The 19,055-nt window shown below is 51.5% G+C and overlaps 1 protein-coding gene across 2 annotated transcripts in view; it reads right to left on the bottom strand.

The window, feature by feature from the left end:
- Positions 1 to 234: 234 nt before the first annotated feature.
- CALN1 (calneuron 1) overlaps positions 235 to 19,055 on the bottom strand; it is a 119,000-nt gene continuing 100,179 nt past the window's right edge. Inside the window, exons 4-6 of one of the 2 annotated variants that reach the window (XM_054209232.1) lie at positions 7,897 to 8,050; positions 840 to 842; positions 235 to 362 (exon numbers count right to left, since the gene is read on the bottom strand). In XM_054209232.1, coding sequence (XP_054065207.1) covers positions 235 to 362; positions 840 to 842; positions 7,897 to 8,050 — 285 coding nt within the window. The remainder of the gene's footprint in view (positions 363 to 839; positions 843 to 7,896; positions 8,051 to 19,055) is intronic. The other variant, XM_054209231.1, reaches the window with a different exon arrangement.

Genomic DNA, 19,055 nt, shown 5'->3' with positions numbered 1-19,055 from the left:
TTATTGCATTAGGAAACAAAACCTTTAAAGCATTAAGACAGCCCTTTTATGTCCCTGCCAAAAGGATGTAGTTGATTCACAAGACACATTACGCTGCTGGCCTCAGGCTCCTGGTCGAATGGTGCTTTATCTGCCTGCCTCTGTCTCTTGCCGTGTAAGAGTCGGTTCGGGGGAAGCTCACCCGCTGGCATGCGCATGCATGGTCAGTTTGGTTCACAGTGTCGTGGCGAGAGGCTACTCCATGCCGCTCCGCAGGATCTGGTTGGCCGCAATCAACATCACGCTTATAATAAAGGCCATGGCAAACGCGCAGATAAGGCTCTTCCGTACGCAGGTCTGTCTGTTCTGCTTCTGGGCGTGCACTGCGGGGAAGAGATGGGAAAGATGAGAGCTTGGCCACAGTAATGCTTTTGCTTTCCACCAGCATCAGCTGAGCTCAGAAATCCTCCTTTGCCTCTGATTATCACCTTGGCACAACCCTCTCGTCTACACCTCAGAGATCCTCTGCCCTGGCCAAGTCTTACCTCTCCCTGCTGGGAGATTTCCACCTCGGCTTTCATTGCTTCCAACCCACCTTTCCCAGTAGAGCACCCTCTCATACTGCAGGAAGGCCTTACACTCTTGCCTTGGCTTTTAAACCCTTTAAATGCCTTAGTTTCTCTGTGTATTTCTCTCAAACTCTTTATGAAGTTCTCTCTAAAGTTCTTTAATCAGGAATCATAGAATCATAGGGTTGGAAGGGACCTCTGGAGATCATCCCGTCCAACCCCCTGCCAGAGCAGGTGGCACAGGAACGCGTCCAGGCGGGTTTGGGATGTCTCCAGAGATGGAGACTCCACCACCTCTCTGGGCAGCCTGTGCCAGGGCTCTGCCACCCTCACGGGAAAGAAGTTCCTCCTCATGGTTAGGTGGGAATTCCTATGCTCAAGTTTGTGCCCATTACCTCTTGTCCTGTCACTGGGCACCACTGAGAAGAGCCTGGCCCCATCCTCCTGACACCCACCCTTGAAGTGTTTATAAGTGTTGATAAGGTCCCCCCTCAGTCATCTTTTTTCCAGACTGAAGAGACCCAAATCCCTCAGCCTTTCTCCATAAGAGAGGTGTTCCAGTCCCCTCAGCATCTTGGTAGCCCTTTGCTGTCCCCTCTCCAGCAGTTCCCTGTCTTTCTTGAATTGGGGAGCCCAGAACTGGACACAGTGCTCCAGGTGCGGCCTCCCCAGGGCAGAGCAGAGGGGGAGGATGACCTCCCTCCACCTGCTGGCCACCCTAGTCTTGATGCCCCCCAGGATACCATTGGCCTTCTTGGCCACCAGGGCACATCACTGGCTCATGGTCATCCTGTTGTCCACCAGAACTCCCAGGTCTCTTTCCACAGAGCTGTTCTCCAGCAGGTCACCCCCAACCTGTCCTGGTGCGGGGGGTTATTCCTCCCCAGGTGCAGCACCCTACACTTGCCCTTGTTGAATTTCATGAGGTTCCTCTCTGCCCAGCTCTCCAGCCTGTGCAGGTCTCTCTGGATGGCGGCACAGCCTATTGGTCATCTGTGAATCCCTTTCGACTCATCCAGGTTTTTCCAGTTACAGGTCAACTGGAAATGAGCAGAGATTCAAGTCGTGCTCCCCGACAACACTTAAAAACCCACTGTGATAGTTCCCATGAGTATGCACAGTACATCAGTCACTTTTCCAAACTCCCTTTAGGTTTTCTGTGCCTAAGCAAAATCAGACTTATTAAGAACCTTTTCGAATGAATGCTTGCAGAATAATTGCCAAAAGAGTAATTTGCGGCAGTTAAAATGCAGACAGAGTTGGGATTTATAGCATTTGACTTATTTTATTTAATTTTTTTTTTAAGTTCATCAACGAGGATTCATGCTGAGACTTGCTAAAGACAGTTCATGTCTCTGTCTTAGCCTCCCTACCTACGAATATCAGAACAATACGTGGTCCCTTCCAACCCAATACATTCTATGATGATTGGGTACTGTGAAGATTAATCTGTTTCAAAAGGCTCTGAAGGTCCCTGAGATAGTCACAGAAAGCCAGAAGATCCTCATGCACCGGATCGATAATTCCACCGTGCAACTATGGGCAGTGACACATGGCCTTGCTTTGGCCTGAGAAGGGACGTACCCATCGCCTTTTTCTCCTGGATGGTCATACTTGTGATGATGGGAGACTTTGACATGGTAGGCAACAAGCTCAGAATTACAATAAACTTAAAATGCAACCAGGAAAAAGTTCTGAGTACCCATAATTGGAAAAGTCCAGGAGGATGCTTTTAGAATATATGGAAAAAACGTTTGTTCTGAGCGTTGCACAGAGAGGTGGATGCCACATTTTCATCCCCCCTTCACCTCCCGTGGCCAGGATTTCGCAGTGCCGGTGTCCTAATGCCAGCTCCCAGGCAGTCCCCGGGCAGCAGGTAGTGCCAAGGCACCGGGAGCCTTCCTTAGGCAGCACTTTGAGTCCCTCTGCCTGGGGCAGGGAACTGCTGCGCCACCAACACTCCAAGGGACTCGCTATATTCTGTGCAGATAATGAAATCCCCATTATGGCAGCTCTCCTAAATTACTTGCTTTCTGCTTGCACCGCTCCGCTCCTCGATTCCTTCGCTCGCTTTTATAATGCACGCGGAATCAATACTGTGGTTCCTGGGTTTTGTGCACGATGCCCCGGCACTCTGAAAAGCTTGTTAAATCACAGCTTTAATTACTTCTTTATTTATTTTTCTATTATTTCAGTACTTTGAAAACACTCCCGGCCAGCAGACCAAACAGTGACACAAGCCATCACAGCCAGCGTTGCCCTTCAAGTGCGGGGCTCCCGGGCTGGTGACAGTGACGGGGAGCAGCAGTCGAAGATGGCCAAGGCTTTTTGTGATGGCAACTCTCCTATTCAAAGGGAAAGAGTAAACCACATTCAGTGTTTCTTGCAGAAGTGTTCCTGAATTGAACAATTCCTTCAGTCTTCTGTTATACCATCAAGTAAAAATAGAGCTTTAAGGCAGCAGGCTCCGGGTAAGTCATTGTTATTGTTCTTTATCGACTGCAGGTACACCAAATAGCCAAATAACCCACCAAATAACTCCAGAAGAAAGGGAAAATGTTTGTGCTGAAATGTAGAGTTGTTGCAGACCCAGAGAGACCCTCACGCTGTTGGCTGGGGCTCAGCAGGAATTACTCCAGCAAGATGGGAACTGCAGCTCCTCTGCCCCCTTGCAGTCCACAGGGAGACAAAGAAGCTGAAATTACTGACTTTCTTCATCGTGAACACAACTACGTCCTGCCCTGCGAATTGCCCTCTTAACTATGAAGACCTGTTTGCCCCCCCCCCCGCCACTACGCTAACTGGTGAGTTTTTGCCCTCGCTTGTCTCCTTCCTCCAAATGCATAGACCCTTTGAGCGTGGCAGCTGTGCTTTTTCGTGCTGGTTTCCGTAGCTGGCATTGTCACAGGGCTGGCTACTCGATCCGTTTTGCATTTGGTCGTCAGTAGGAGTTTTTCATACCCACGGGACACGCTGGGGTTTGGACCTGAGCAGGTTCCTTGAACACGGTCAGAGCCCGAAGCGCCTCTGGAGATGTCCTGGTCCCAGCAAGCCTCAAGGCTGTCCAATGTAACTGAGATCTCGAGAAGCAAAGGCCAATTGAGGTTGGGTCATCCTTCATCATCAACACGCAGAGAACGTGCTGGTGAGGAGGACTCACCATGGTGTGAGCAGAGACAGAGCTACCTTTGCTATAATTTCTCCACCAGGACGTGGGGTTAATGGGTCCAGCCCGTTTCGGGGTGCATCAGTCCAGTGGCTGCAGCTGCTGGGCTGGGGACGATGCCCACGGTGGGTTTGGGATGGTCGGGGCAAGTGCTGAGAGCCCTCTCGCCTGCAGGAAAAGGCTTGCCAACGTGAACAGCTGCGGTGTATTTATAGTGGCTTCTGTCATAACCCTGCTAAAGGTGAGGGATATTTGCTTTCTCTGGCTGGCTGGAGTTATTTTCATTTTGAGGGGTCAGTTTTTCATTCCCAAGGCCTTAGCTGAGGAGCGGATGCTCCTTGTGCTTGTCCGGGGGGAGCAGGAGGGGGAGCTGCAGCAGCCCCTGTACATCCAGTTAATTTGAGTGTCAGGGCTGAGGATGAAACACCCGTGGCAGACAGCATGGGTCACTGTAACCCGCCGGCACTCTTGTCTGCCACGAGCTTAATGTCCTGAGTGTCTGGATAATGGAAACTGCCAGACAAATGACTTTTTGTACTATAAATTTTTGGTCGTACAATGTTGCCGCAAACAGTTGTCCTTTTCTTGCGTCTTTTCTCATAAAACATACACTCTCCTTGGCTCTCAACTTTGTTCTCCTGCCCCGAAGAGTTAATAAAAATTGAGAGGAAGGCAGAAGACATAACCGTGCCTCCCTTCTGGCTGCATTCTGTATCGGCAGGGCCGGTGTGGGCTGCTTGCGCTGAGGAGTTGGGCATTTCCATTGCTCCGCTCTTCATCAAGAATAAGGCAAACGAAAACCCCTAGAAATGCGTAGGAGGGAAAGTTGTAATGTAAGCCTAGAGCTGACGTCTTGCAAGTGGCTCTCACGTTCGGAGTGAACTGAACAAAATCCTGGACTTGTCCCTGACCATAATTTGAATCTTGTACTTGGTTTTAAAGCGCGTGGGTGGTTGCGTGTGTGTATATGAGTGTGGGAGAGAGAGATAAGGTATATTGTCCGTGTTGATATAGCAAGTATATTACATAGCTGTGAAGACCTTATTATGACAAGAAGCCAAGACGGCAAAATTGTGAGAATAACAGAAATCTGTACGTATTCGTACTGATGGTGATGTGTCCTGTGTAGCACCTGGGGGGGCTGAACCAGCTAACCCCAGGTGTGGGAAAGGGAGATGTCTCTGTCCATGGGATGTAGAAGGGTTTCGGGGCTTCTCTTTGATGGCAAGAACATACCCAGAGGTGACAGTGAGTGGAGATCCCCCCTTTCAGCAAAGTACTACTGAAAGCATCTGCTACGTCTCTTCCCTTAGGAGCCATTCCCAGATCTCAGCGAAAACCATCAGGGCTCATCTTGGCTTCATTCCTACCCACAATTAAAGGCACTTCAATGGAGTGGATGAAATGCACATTAAATATAGATGTGAGCCTCTAAGCTAGTCCCTTTAGGCTGCCTTCACAGTTGAACGAAATAGGTGCTTTTTAAGGTGCAATTCATCTCATCCCAAGGCAGCACCTAAAATAAGCTGGAGGAATTATACCCCAGAAGCATCTCCTTCACTCCGCTAAATAAGAAATGCACAAAGGGTGACTTACGTACATGAAGACACTCCTGTACAGCCCCATTTACAACTAGAGTGAGATGCTGTCCAACCTTCATGACAGCTCTCCCTTAGTGCCATTGATCCATGCCACGAGGCCCCATCATTTCTGCTTTTGAGCCCTGTAGGGATCTTAGTGTTTGGGAAATGGGAACACCAAGGGCACGAGTGGGTCATTCAGATAATGGCATGTCCAGCCTGGAGAGCTGCAGGGACGCAACTTGCTCTCAGCCTGCCTTTCCTGGGAGAAATGCTCCCGTCAAAGCTGCCATGGACCAGAACCGTCCCTTTCTTCCGGGACCTGAAGGAAAAACTTTGCATCTTTGTTGACAGTGTTCAGTTGATCTTTATTCTCCGGTGGATTTGTGCGTGTGTGTGTGTGTATTTCTAACAACATCTAAAAAAGGGTCTGTTTTGCTTCTAGGTTCTGCCTAGCACCAGCAATGCCAACATCCCACGAGAAAAGCTGTTCTTGCTGTACTTTTGGAAGCTGGGACTTCCAAAATGAGATGCTGAGCATTTAGGTTTTCGGACCCATTATTTTTTTTTTTAATTATTTTTTTTTTTTTGCGCGCGCGACTGGGATAGTTCACCCAAGTAACCGAAGCTGAAAGAAGCCTGCGTGCCTCTCGCCGCGGTGACAGCTGGCGCCTGTCTCCACCGAATCAGCAGGTCAGTGGGGACTAACAACTCCATTCATCTAAGTAAGCATCTCTGCCTCCCTGCCGCTCTCCAGGAGGAACAAAAAAAGAAATGTTGCGTGGCTTGATTCGAAGAGCGTTGCTGCTTGCCTCCCTCCTGCAGGCTTTTTAAAATTCAGCTGTGCTCTTCTACATCTTTTCTGCAGTATTTAGCGGAGGGTGAGCGTGCTGGATATAGCTTCTGAATCCCATTAATTAGCCAGGCTAAGAATTGCACTAATATTTTTATCCTTTGTTTTAAAGACGCTTCAGTGTCTCTGCCTGGTGCCCTTTCAGAGGCTATTTGTCCCCTCCGAGTATCAGGATTTCCCCCGAAATGGACTATATAAAGTGGCAGTTCTGTGGGTGGGAAAGCACAGTAGCTGTCCCGGGGTGAGGTGCACAAACCCTGAGATCCTCTGTGGGTATCTCCCAGGACTCTTCTGCACTTGAGATGATCTTTATCTCTTTGGTTGTTCCAACCAGCAACGCCTGGGAGCAGAAGTTGTTCCTCTGGTCAGGAAAATCCTTCTCCCAAAGTGGCTTAAAAAGCTTTCCCTAAACTGATTGCCCATCTTGGCAAAAGTGGAATGCTCTTGCCAGTGTTAGCTGCCTTCAAAGTGCAAAAACCACTGTAAAAGTTGAGGTTGTGCCGGATCCCAGTTGCTGATCACTTACTCCGTGGTCTTGTGGCACTGCTGAGAGGACGCTGTGTTAAACAGCAGCTGCCGAAGCAAGTGTTCCCCTTTCTCCAGCTACCACTGAGGATCGCTTAGACCTTGGTCTTGCAGCCTCGCATGTGTGGAGATGAGCTGTCCTGTGGGGTACCTGTCCCGTGGTGTACCTGTGTGGCATATCGCCGCTCCACACCAGCAGTCCTGACAGCGCCGTGCAGGGGGTGTGCAGGGCAGCAGGGAGCAGATGCACCATCTCTGCTCACTGCTGGTGTTACACTGCAGAGCGAGGACTCTCCCCAACTCTTCCCCGGAAGCCCAGAGCAGAAGAGCTTTTCTTGGAGCTTGTGGAAAGACAACAGAAGTCCAGAGGAGGCCCCAGAGATGCTGGGAGGGCTGGAGCCCCTCTGCTGTGAGGACAGGCTGAGAGAGCTGGGGGGGTTCAGCCTGGAGAAGAGAAGGCTCCAGGGAGACCTTCCAGCCCCTTCCAGTCCCTAAAGGGGCTCCAGGAAAGCTGGGGAGGCAGTCTTTATCAGGGAGTGGAACGATAGGATGAGAGGGAACAGTTTTAAACTGGAAGAGGGGAGATTTAGATGAGATCTGAGGACAAAATTCTTTGCTGTGAGGGTGGTGAGCCCCTGGCCCAGGTTGCCCAGAGAAGCTGCGGCTGCCCCATCCCTGGAGGGGTTCAAGGCCAGGTTGGACGGGGCTTGGAGCAACCTGGGCTGGTGGGAGGTGTCTCTGCCCAGGGCAGGGGGTGGCACTGGATGATCTTTAAGGTCCCTTCCAATTCTAACCATTCTGTGATTCTACGATTCTATGAAAACTATTGAAGCCTAACATCGCTTGATACAGCAGAACCCAGTGCCAATAAAGTCTTTCCATGAGAGACATATGGATATTTCTGTGGGGAAATTCATTCTGTCTTAGCCACTCACCTCAGCGTGGGCTGCTGCCTGAATCCTACCAGAGAAAGGAGGGCCATAAGGCAAAGCACGCACTAGTTCATCCCCCTGCCTGAAACAGGATCAGCTTTACTCAGACAACATGGAAGAAATCTAACGACAGCTCTTGAGCTCTCTACGTGTGTCATTGCTACTTACCCTAAGATAACTCCATGCTAACTCCACGCATCCTTGCCCATTGCCTGTCACGGATCAGAATGAGTTTTACAGATGAAGCAGAAAGAGAAAAATTGTACAGAAACATAGAAAATTTCTCTCTCACCTTCAAACTCTGTTTGGCAGTTGCCAGAGTTTTCATTTAAACTCTCCTCTTCATTGATAATGATGTTCTCGATGTCCTTCATCGTTAGATGGTCCCGGAAGGCGTGGTACAGGATGTGTTTCAGTTCTTCCAGTGTTATTCTCTGCATGTCGAACTGTGGGAAGAGGAGTGAGTTAGGCTCAGCCACCGACAACGAGCTCGGTGCTTGGAGGAAGAGAGGCATGTGGGCATGATGCAGTTGGCTTTTTTTTTTTCAACCTCATTTCAACGCCTCAATATAACTTTGCAAATTTTGCTCTTTTGGGTTCATTTAACATTAACAGTGTGAACGTTGCGAATGGATGTTGCTAGAGCTCTCGCCAGCTTACTTAATGCCAGTAGAGCAGTAGAGAAACACAGCTCTGTGCCAGGGATGGTCTTCCAGGCTGGAGATGCAGTAATCCGGTATCAGTCCTGGCCATCCCAACAGACCTAAAACCCTGAGAGACTCCCCTGGTAGCTCTTACACCTTGACATGAGCTACAGCCTTGAATGTGCCCCTTTTTTCCTTCTAACTCTCCATTTGTGCCTGCGTGGCGAGCACAAGCAGAGAACATTTCCGTCTTAGCTCATTTCTGCTGTCGATCCAGTAGGTGAATGTTGTTCTACACACACCAGGTATTAAAACTAGATGATTCCTGCAGAATATGTAGAAATGAACATTTCGCAGCAGAGGAACTTTGCACGCGTGTAAGGTTTGTGGTGTTAATATCTGCTAATGGTACAGAAGAGAGAGCATTCACTCTGACTTGCAGTGCCAGGCGAGGAGAGCAGTCTCTCTGAGCCATGGGTGCAGTCAACAAAGAAGGAAGGAAACGCTCCAGGTCACCCCCTGTGCTGCAGATGATCATCATCTGAACAGCACCTTGAACTCACTTTGGCCTTATAGCCCAAAACACGGGCTTGCCTACAGCAAACGGTGAGCACCAGGACTTGGACACCCTCTTCTAAACCGCCCACCTTCGAGTGGGTGGTGCTGAGGGACACGGGTTAGTGGTAACTTGGCAGCCTTAGGCCAATGGTTGGACTTGATGATGTCTTCCAACCAAATGATTCTATGATTCTATAAACTTGTGCCTGTTTCTGCAATTGAGAGAGGGGTGATAGCGTGTGATCAGACTGCAGAGCCGGCATTTCGGAAACGGTACAGCAAGAAATTCCCGCTCCTTTCCCCCCAGTCTGATAAGGCCAGGACAAGCCTTATCAGTTCTGAGCTGCTCGGTGCGTTATCTGAGGTCGTCTTCCCTGAGCACTGCTGCACACCTCACCGCACAGAGGCAAAACCATTAATCCTCAAAGTGGTTAACTAGGAAAAATAAGTGCACTCTGATTAAGTCTGGACCCTGAAATATTTATGCCTATCTGTGTGCGTATAGGCAGATTTGCACACACATACATATGTATTTATCCAGCTATCCTTAGAAACACTGATTTCTACAGGTCTATTTGTTTCGGTTTGTTCCCGCAACAATCAAAAACCTCGTGCAGAAAATCTGCAGAAAAGTGGACGAAGGGGCAAGAGCCAAAGTTCCTGGCTTTGCCCCAGATGAGTTCTCTGAAAAGCAAGTCTGGTGGCTTTGGTGGTTTTGCTGCTGTCCTTGTTCCTCAGGGATTCGGCGTTCATGCCGCCCAGCTAAAAATAGAGAGCGCACAATTGTCACCAGTGGCTCCTTGTTGCACAGTTCAAAGCTGGATTGCAAACCCCCTGGGTATTTAGGCACAAATTTCCAGCCTGCTTTGTTGTGCATGAGGAAATCTCACCACCCGTATTCTGCTTCCTTTAATGTTAAAAGAGCAAGTAAAATCGAGCAGCTGTGTACTTCACAACCAGCACGATTACGAAAAGCGTTTCTCTTGGCAACTAGAGGTGTGGAAACCGGGGTTAATTCATACGGTTGCCTTACTGCGGTGTGGGGAGGTGTTGTTAGTGGAGGTTTGTAGAGTGCCTTGAGGCTGCCCAGGGTTTTCAGCCCTCCCGGTCGGCTTCCTGCAGCACTGATTGCACACCAGCGCCGTGGAGGTAAAATGATTTCTCACCTACCACCCAATGCTGCATTGCTTTGGGGTCTTTGTCTGGGGGAAACTCAAATCTGAACTTGAGCCCCGGCATCTTCCTGAGTCCACCCGTACGCCAAACCCATAATTACATCCCAATGGTCACTTCATAGCAACAGGAGCAGCCTGTCTGCATGTGGTTACCCCATCCCATCTCATCAGGGTGTCATGTTCAACCTGTGTTGGAGTTTTCTTCCTGTTCTCAGCTCAGGGACAGTTCTCTGAGGCCACTACAAACTTTTTAGTTGTAGTTTATGGGTTTGTTTTCTCCCCCTTCATGGAACAGTCTTTCTAGAAGCTGTCTAAAACCTGTGCTCACCCATCGCCAGGTGGATGATCACCCCTGTGAGTGCTTCACAGCCCGGAGCGGTGTCTCTCAGACCTGCTCTTTGCTTGCATCCTTTTCTGAGGGTACCTGCAGTGATGCGTGAGCCTCCTTACTGGATGTGTTCACAGACTTTGCATAGGTAGGGTAGCTGAGGACGAGGGACCTCCGATATGGTGCGTGCATCCTGTCCTTGTGGAGAGTAAAAGACAATTGACTGCTTCAGGATCTGCCTCACCATGTCCCAAGATGAGTGTGTTGGAAGAACAACATCTACAGATCAGTCCCCCGCTCCTTCATGTCTGCCTCCAGAGCTACCGGTGTGAAAACTCACCTTGGGACACACCATTGCTATTTTGACATATGCCGGTCCTTTCCTCTTGCTCTTACAAGTCCTTGCTGGTCTCCCTCTATACCAGCATTGCCACTAACAAGCTTTTCCAGAGTCTACTGTGATGCTACCTGCTGCTTTGCTTGAAGCTACCTGGATTACAAACACAGCCATGGTTATTGTCTAATCTTAACAATGTGGAAACAGGAATGACTTGTGGGTTTCTGGGTCTTCCCGTACCAGTTAATCTGTCTACTGGGAAATTATTGTTCTCTTGACAAATGTGCATCTGTTGCCATCTCCACCTCTTGCTTTTAAGCTTTACGCTAATATAGGGACAAATTTTTTTTTTTTATCGTTCCATCGTCATTTTGCGATTCAGGGAGAGGAACCATCTCAGATGGGGTTCAAAATCACCCCTGTTGGCTCATGTACTGAATGTTTGGCCTGTTGGCCAGCATACGGCCATTGGTCCTGCTTTGCTCTACGCTCTGGTACTTGCCTGCGGGAGGCATGTCCTCTGTTAGACATGTGTCACCGCAGGAGCTCGTCCAGAATGGGCTCAAGCTCGGTGCAGCCAGAGACAAGACTTTGCCAAGGCTTGGGCTCCCAGGTAATTTCTTCCTATTATCATTGCTCTCCAATCTGGCATTTCCCTGATTCACTTTTCAATTACTCTGGCTTTTTATTGTTGTAATGACAGTAACCAGGGAGCAACTCTTAACTTTTATTGGCTCCGCTGAGAGGAAAACTGGGACCGTTGCAAGCTGAAAACTTTCTATAGGATTTATAATTAGAAGAAATCAATGAAGCTGCTTCTGAACCAGCGCTCTTGGAATACACTGTAAGCAGTGATATAGAAACTATGCCTAATGCTGAGGCTCAAACGCCCCAAGCAATGTAGTGAGTGCCCCCAGTGAAAGCCTGTACTTGTACAAGTATGTTTGGCTTCTGTGGAGAGCACCAGGAATTTTCCACTGCAGTTCCTGATGGACCTCAGTAACTGTCCCCACCAGAAACACCTCCTGGAGTTGGACGATGCTGTCCCAGGAGACATCTGGGCATGATCCAATCCAGTCTGTAGCTTCCTGACTTCTCCTTGATTTAAATTTCCTGCTGGGAATGAAAGCAGAGCCCCTACCAGTTCCTTCGGTCTCCTAGCCCCAGTTGCCAAAGTGTGCAGCTGACTGACAGCTGCCATGCCTGCAGAGCACTGGTTTCACTCCCGGCACCTTCTTCAGATACTTCCATGTCCTACCTGGGATGTTCTCCTTCTGCTCTGTGCAGGGACATGACCCTGTGCAAAGAGCTTGCTTCTTCCAAGAGTTAAATGCTGAAATATTACTTATGATAATTTCCTTTCATATCAGCTCTGCTTTTAAAAAAAGAGTGGGAGGCTCCAATCTTGAATCCTACGTTGGCCTCTCTGCCGTGCAGACGGGGTGATGCCAGGCTGGGACCCTGCAGCAACGTGAGAGGGGCCACTCTGGTGACCTGCAAGATCTTTTGAAGCCACGTCAATAAAAATCTTCTTCTCAACAAGAGGCAGGACCGGCTCCTCTGGCAGTGATGGTTTTAGCTAGGAGAGCACTTGAATACTTATTTTTCCGGAGCCTATGGGGCACAGGTTTCCCATGTAAGCCATCTAAAAAGGTCATCTTGTTCTGTCGAGAGCTCCAAGTGAGCTGCTGAGACAGCAACAGGGGAGCAGGCTTTTGCCTGGTGCTTTTGAAAATCAGATCTGCAAACCCAAAAAGCGTCATAGAATCACTTAGGTTGGAAAAGGCCCTTGAGTCCAAGCGTTGACCTAATACTGCCAATTCCACCACTAAACCACGTCCCTAAGCGCCACATCTACGTTTCATTGATTTCTTGTTTGGGGCAGCCCTTGATAACCTCTGAATAATGAGATAACGCCTTGCTTTTGCTCTCGGCGTGTCAGGCCGTGAATACCTGCAAGGCAAACGCAAACTGGCTCTGCCCTCTCTCGCTGCCGACTGCCACAACGGGGGACATGGCCCCAAAAACGCTCAGACTGTGGGCAGAGCAGCTGGGCTCTGTGCTGCGCCAACCGCAGCCGCATCGTTTCAGGGAGGCTCTGAACACAGCAGCTCTGTGAGCTCTCGCAGCCGACTGCGCGGCTGCTCCTCCAGCCAGCCGGGCTTTCGGCTCATAAACTACTGATCTGGGACTTTGCTAGAGGGCCAACGTTTCGTGTTGGCCATATATTAAAGCACGCAGCCCCAGTGCGCTCCACGCAGAACCTAATGTATTCCCCATCTCTGCCTGGGGGCTGGATGGATGGCCATGTCGTACCGACTGTACCTCCCAGATAAGCTCAGCCGCGGATATTTTATAAGGAGAGAAAAACGGCGTACGCTGGAGGAGCCAGGAGCCTGGAGGGGCAGGGGGAGCATGCACAAAGGGAGCGAGCCCCTGGGAGCGGAGACGTGTTTGCAGATGGGATGTGCTGTGCCGTGAAGGATGAAGGACTCGCTACTCCTGCCCAGGAGGCAGCGAGTGCCCGTTCACTCCGCAGCACTGTGGCAGGCCCCCACTGTAAAAGCTTACATTTTTATATAGATATATAGAAAAGTATTGCCTTGTTATACATATAAAATAAAGTGTAAAGCATAAAATGTGCACATCTGTGTATATATATCTAAAAATATGTAGGAACATAGGAAATATTTTCTAAATGTCCAGACATACACCCCCTCCAAATCTGAAGCTTTCTCATGATATATTTCTCTATCAAAGAAAACGTGCCACTAATGGCAGAATATTTGCCAGCCTGAGACCTGGAGCAACTCTCACGGCCCCCCACCCCGGGACAGAGGGACAAAGCCATTTCGCAGCCTGTAACACACTACCGGTACGAAAGCAGCAACGATTTCTTTCTGTGTCGTGTCCCCCCCGCCCCAAACCATGACTACCATTACAGCAAAACTGATTTCCTCTCCCCGCCCCCGCCTTGCTGGCCCACACATCCGCTGAAGGAGGGGTGGGAGTCCGCAGCACCGGCAGTGAAAGCGCAGAAGCTGTATTTTGCTCTGCTCCGAACGCACGTCCCTCTTGAGGCTGGCCGTATGTGCTATAAGCAGGGTCTCTTTTTCTTTTCCCCATCACCTCTTCTTTTCATCCTTCCACCGCTCGCTCCATGCCAGCGCACTTGCCTTTATGGCCCAGGGTGAAGCCTGCGGAGGTCCCTCGGGGCGGCTCTGCGGGCTGCGGCAGGGGCCTGGGCTGTTCCCAGCTGCGCACAAGCTCCTTCTCTACCTGGGGACCATGCTGTGGAGGGCTCACATCCATCGCCCTGCTGACAGCAGCCTGGTCCCCGCTCGCTGCCCTTCCACGGGGGGCAGGAGGGAGAAGTTGGAGCAGGACGAGAGAGAGCATGTGCTTCTCCCTGCACCCAGTGCAATACTCACCCGCCCGCCACCTTCTCCCAGTTTAGCCGTGTGCCTCTGCTGCTGGGAAAACCCTCCGAGGAGGGGGCTGAAGTACCATAATCCTCAGCAAAGACAGAGGGAGCCATCTGCTCCCCCCCACCCTGTCCCGTGCTGTCAGCTCCCCTGTAGGGAACATCATCTGGGGTAAGAGAAGCGAACGAACGTCCTCACCCTATACTGGGGTGGTTGTGGGAGCGGAGCAAACAGCGCTTTTCCCTTGCGATGCCTGTTGCAGGGCAGTCAGAGCGCACTGTCACCCTGCCGAGATGAGCTCGAAGCCCTAGGTGTCCTCTGCTGAACCACGGCCACCACGCAGGGCTGTGTCAGCCTCCCAGCACACAGGTGGAGAAGGGGCTTTTTGCAAAACAGCAGATACAAATCAGCCTTGGCAGCTCCCAGCTGCTTCCAACAATCCTCACTAGCCCATAAGAGGGAGCAGAGCTCCATCCATCGATGGATCATCTCCTCCTCTGGGGAGAGGATGCTGCACAGCTCTGCTGCCGCGGAAAGACGCGGTGCCACCCTGCCAGGGGCTGGAGCCCAGGACTGAGTGCCCTGTTTGCCCCAGGGGCCAGCAGCCAGCACACCCCCAGGGCGTTCCTGCATCCCCATCACTCACGAGGGAGCACGAGGCGGAGCTTGCCCCCATCCCTACACATGCGCTCCCAGCACCAGCAGCATGCAGGATCATGGAGCCCAGCAGGAACCAGTGCCCCTGTGGAAATAAGAGCCTTAGCCACGTGGTGGCTGGGGCTGTGTGACACCATGAGTGCCAAGTCTGCTCGCTCCAGCTGTCTCTGGGTCGGCGGATGTGCCCCAAGCCACCTTGCCCTGCAGCCACCCAACATCCATCCACTTGTGACAGCTTCTCCACCCCACCTTGGCCTTGGGGTGGCCGTCATCCCGGTACCACAGCCTTCAGGAACAGCCAGCTTCCCCGGCGCCACACCGGAGCACCTGGCCTGCCGGGGAGCGGGAAGGGGTAACCAGCTCATTTCCATAGTAACAGGCTCATTACTGCGCTGGCTAACGGGAGATTGCTCCATTCTTCCCGGCAGCTTTGTCAGCAGGGAACCGTACACACATTGATAAATTAAAATCAGATTTAAGTGCGTATTCTCAGCACCCTTCACCCCAAGGGCCTGGCCTAAGTTTGCCCTATGAAATGATGTGGCATTCGTAACTAACCTGGCCCACGGCTACCCCGCTGTGTGTCCCTCCAGCCACCCCCTAGCCCACACAGGACCATTGAGAGCGCTGCTGGGATGCCCACAGCTCTGCAAGAGGCACCAACGTCTACAGATTACAAACTACAGTCAGAATAACCCCCTTTAGCAGCTTGTCTGGGTGGCACGAGACCATGCTAAAGAGCGGTGGGCTCTGCACAAGGGCGTATGAGTGTGTGAGCTCTCCCCTGCGTGTCTGCCAGCCTGAAACCCAGGGCAGGAAAGTCCCGCACGGTTCTCGGCAGCGCTGGGGAAAAGCCTGACTGATGCTGGGAACATCCTGGGGGGCCAGGGAGCAGGACAAGGGGGTCAGGGTGGCCTAGGCTGGTGCTCAGTGGAGGAAACCTGTCTGAGTGTGCAGACAAGGAGGAGAAAGAATAAATAGAAATGAAAGACAGAAGGGATGTTCTGAGAGCACAAATGTCCACCAGCTCCTTGTTAACCTTCTGGAAACGTTCTGGAGGCAGTCCTGAGCCTGCCACGTACCAGAGGGAAGTAGCCATCCACCTTCAGGAGGCCACAAAGGCTGACGGTGGGCAACATGCCCGGCTGGGGTGCCCTCCCCAGCTCCCCGCTGCTGAACTGCAGGGGACACCCCTGCCCGCCCCCCCATCCCCACCCACAGCATCCACACACCCCCACCTGGAACTGACGCAAAACCAGTTCAGGTTTTGACAGCTTGGCATTTTCCCATGCGGATAATAACATTTCGTCTTAAAAAAAAAAACAAAAAACAACCCACAACTCAGTCCACTGCTAAATATAATGAAAAAAATCACCTTTGGCCTGCGCGGTGGGGATGGAGATGGGTCCCTCACCCTGCCCTGCCGCTTGCAGGCTGCGCTGACAGCTCGCGGCTGCTGGCTCAGAGCCATCTAGTGCCCTGGCGTCCACAGCCCCTTCCCGGGGCGCTTACACCCGAACCACTGCCGTAAGGCAACAAACAATACTGAAAACCATTTGCAAGGCAAAATTCCTGCAAAGCTGCACAGCTGGCAGCTCAGACCCAGCCTGAGAGCCCTGCTGTCCTCTCCTGCTCTGGCTGGAAGCATCCCTCTCCTTTGTCCCAGCAGTCAGGATGCTCCAAATACCATTTTTCTAAATCCTGGTGCTGCTACTTCTTCTTTCTTTATTACTCCCTCACCCCCACTGCTACGTGTTTGTCATTCAGCGAGAGGAAAGCAAAGCTTTTTTACCCTTGTCTCCCTGGCAAGGATGACTATCTGCTGCTTTCCCCATGTGCTGTCCTGCCCCCTGCACCCCGCCACGTCTGATGATAGCTCCTGCCCGTGGCTCGGACATCCACACTGTCACATGCCACTTTAGGTCTCAGAGTTACTTAGCAAAATAACACCTGACGAGCTAAAATGTAGGGTTGTCCCAGCTCACACGCAAATGCTTGCTAGGGCATCCCTACGGAGGAGGGGGTGGGGGAGGGATGGGTACCCCCGAAGAGTCCTACGTGCTCAGCGCTCACCACGTTTCCTCCCACAGTCCCTCACCAGTGCCCCAGAGATGGTATTGGCTTTGCTTGCCACGTCCCCACCTGCACCTGCTGGGGGTTTAGAGCATCCCTTAAACCTTCTGGCTACATGACACAGGATTCCTGGGGCAGGAGCCGGTGCACCCAGCACATTTCTAAAATGAACCCGTGAAGACGCTGTCACAGAATCACAGGGGTTGGAAGGGACCTTCAGAGACCCTGGAAGGGACCATCCAGTCCAACCCCCTGCCAGAGTAGGGTCACCCAGAGCAGGTGGCACAGGAACGCGTCCAGGAGGGTTTGGAATGTCTCCAGAGACGGAGACTCCACCACCTCTCTGGGCAGCCTGTGCCAGGGCTCTGCCACCCTCACGGGAAAGAACTTCCTCCTCATGTTGAGATGGAATTTCCCGTGTTCCAGTTTGTGCCCGTTGCCCCTTGTCCTGTCCCCGGACACCACTGAGAAGAGCCTGGCCCCATCCTCTTGCCACCTGCCCTTTAGCTATTGCTGAGCATCGATGAGATCCCCTCTCAGTCTGCTCTTCTCCAGCTGAACAGCCCCAGGGCTCTCGGCCTTTCCTCAGCACAGAGATGCTCCGGTCCCCTCAGCATCTTCGTAGCCACTGCTGGACTGTCTCCAGCAGTTCCCTGTCCTTCTGGAACTGGGGTGTCCAGAACTGGACACAGGACTCCAAACTGTCATTTGGGTCTTGTGATGGAAACTGCTGCTGAGAGCTGGTCGGCCAAGAAATCCTCTTGGGTAGTCCTGGCTGTGCAAGATGGGCCCTGGAGACGTATCTCCCTCTGCTACATCTCCCCTCCTGGGGAGGTCGGTGCCGTCCTTTACCAGAGCCAGCCTGTAACTCTCTGGAGCGATGTTTTGAGCAGGGGAGTGGGTCACGGGCTTTGCCTCTGCACTGACCTCCTTGCTTCGCAGCTGGGATATAATGATTTAATAAGTGGGCTAAGAGATGGAAGCCCCCCTGATAGGTAAATCGCAGTAACACCCCTGCAGAAAACATGGTAGGAATATTAATCCTAGGCCCATTCAATCAACTTTAAATAGTTTAACTAAAACACGGAGAAGCGTTGGGTTTTGTTGTTGGTTTGTTTGGTGTTTTTTGTTTGTTTTTTTTTAATTAGAGAATGGTCTCAGGCTGAAGCACAAATTAACAGGCTCTAACAATTTCTTTTGCCTAGTTTTAAAGCTCCTAGGCCTCCACAACAGGCTCCTGGTCTGATCCCAATCAAAGCGCATACATGAACAGGTCTGCAACATCTTGACCTTGGATGCGAGGCCCACGGGAACCTCTCAGAGCAGCAAACTCACAAGATTTAATTAGAGCTAAAGCTGGGAATTCCCGTTTGGGAATGAGCACCTTCAGCCTGCCTCGCAGATGAGGAGTTTCTGATGGACTCATCTCCCCAGCCTAAATCCATCAGTGGGATGAGGTGAAATGTGCTCTGGGCTGGTGACGCCCATGAATAAAGCTGCAGGCAATGGATTTTAGGCAGTCCCTGCCCCTGGCTCAATTGATGAGAGCACGACAAGGGGGGTGTGTGTCAGATCACCATGTGGTTGTGCCAAAAAAAGCATGTTTTGCAAGAGAAAAGAAGGGCCTTCATTCTTTGCCCACAAGGTGCTCTTCATCAGGGGGAGGGCAGAGGGGTCTGCACCCCGGGGGGATGTGCTGGGACACTCTGGGGACAGCAACTCCAGCATTTGGCTGCGCGAGGTACGACGTATTTACGTCGAGCAAGGATGTGAGGGGACTTGGACTTGTGTTGGCTGCTCCATGGCTAAAGCTCGTGCCATGCGAGGTGCCAGCAAAGCAGCTTCCCAGAGCTGCGGCGCGGGCTATTGCTTTCTGACAGTACCCATCAACCCGACAGCCTGTGAGCACAGCGGGAAAGCCAATGGCTAGCACAAATAACACATCACAGAATCACAGAATGACAGAATGGTAGGGTTAGAAGGGACCTCTGGAGATCATCCAGTCCAACCCCCTGCCAGAGCAGGGTCACCCAGAGCAGGCGGCACAGGAACGCCTCCAGGCGGGGTTGGAATGTCTCCAGAGATGGAGACTCCACCACCTCTCTGGGCAGCCTGTGCCAGGGCTCTGCCACCCTCACAGCAAAGAAGTTCCTCCTCATGGTTAGGTGGAACTTCCTATGCTCAAGTTTGTGCCTGTTACCCCTTGTCCTGTCGCCGGGCACCACTGAGAAGAGCCTGGCCCCATCCTCCTGAC

This window comes from Rissa tridactyla, chromosome 7, assembly GCF_028500815.1.
Source record: "Rissa tridactyla isolate bRisTri1 chromosome 7, bRisTri1.patW.cur.20221130, whole genome shotgun sequence".
Taxonomy (NCBI): Eukaryota; Metazoa; Chordata; class Aves; order Charadriiformes; family Laridae; genus Rissa; species Rissa tridactyla.
This window is presented reverse-complemented; position numbering and strand designations above follow the sequence as displayed.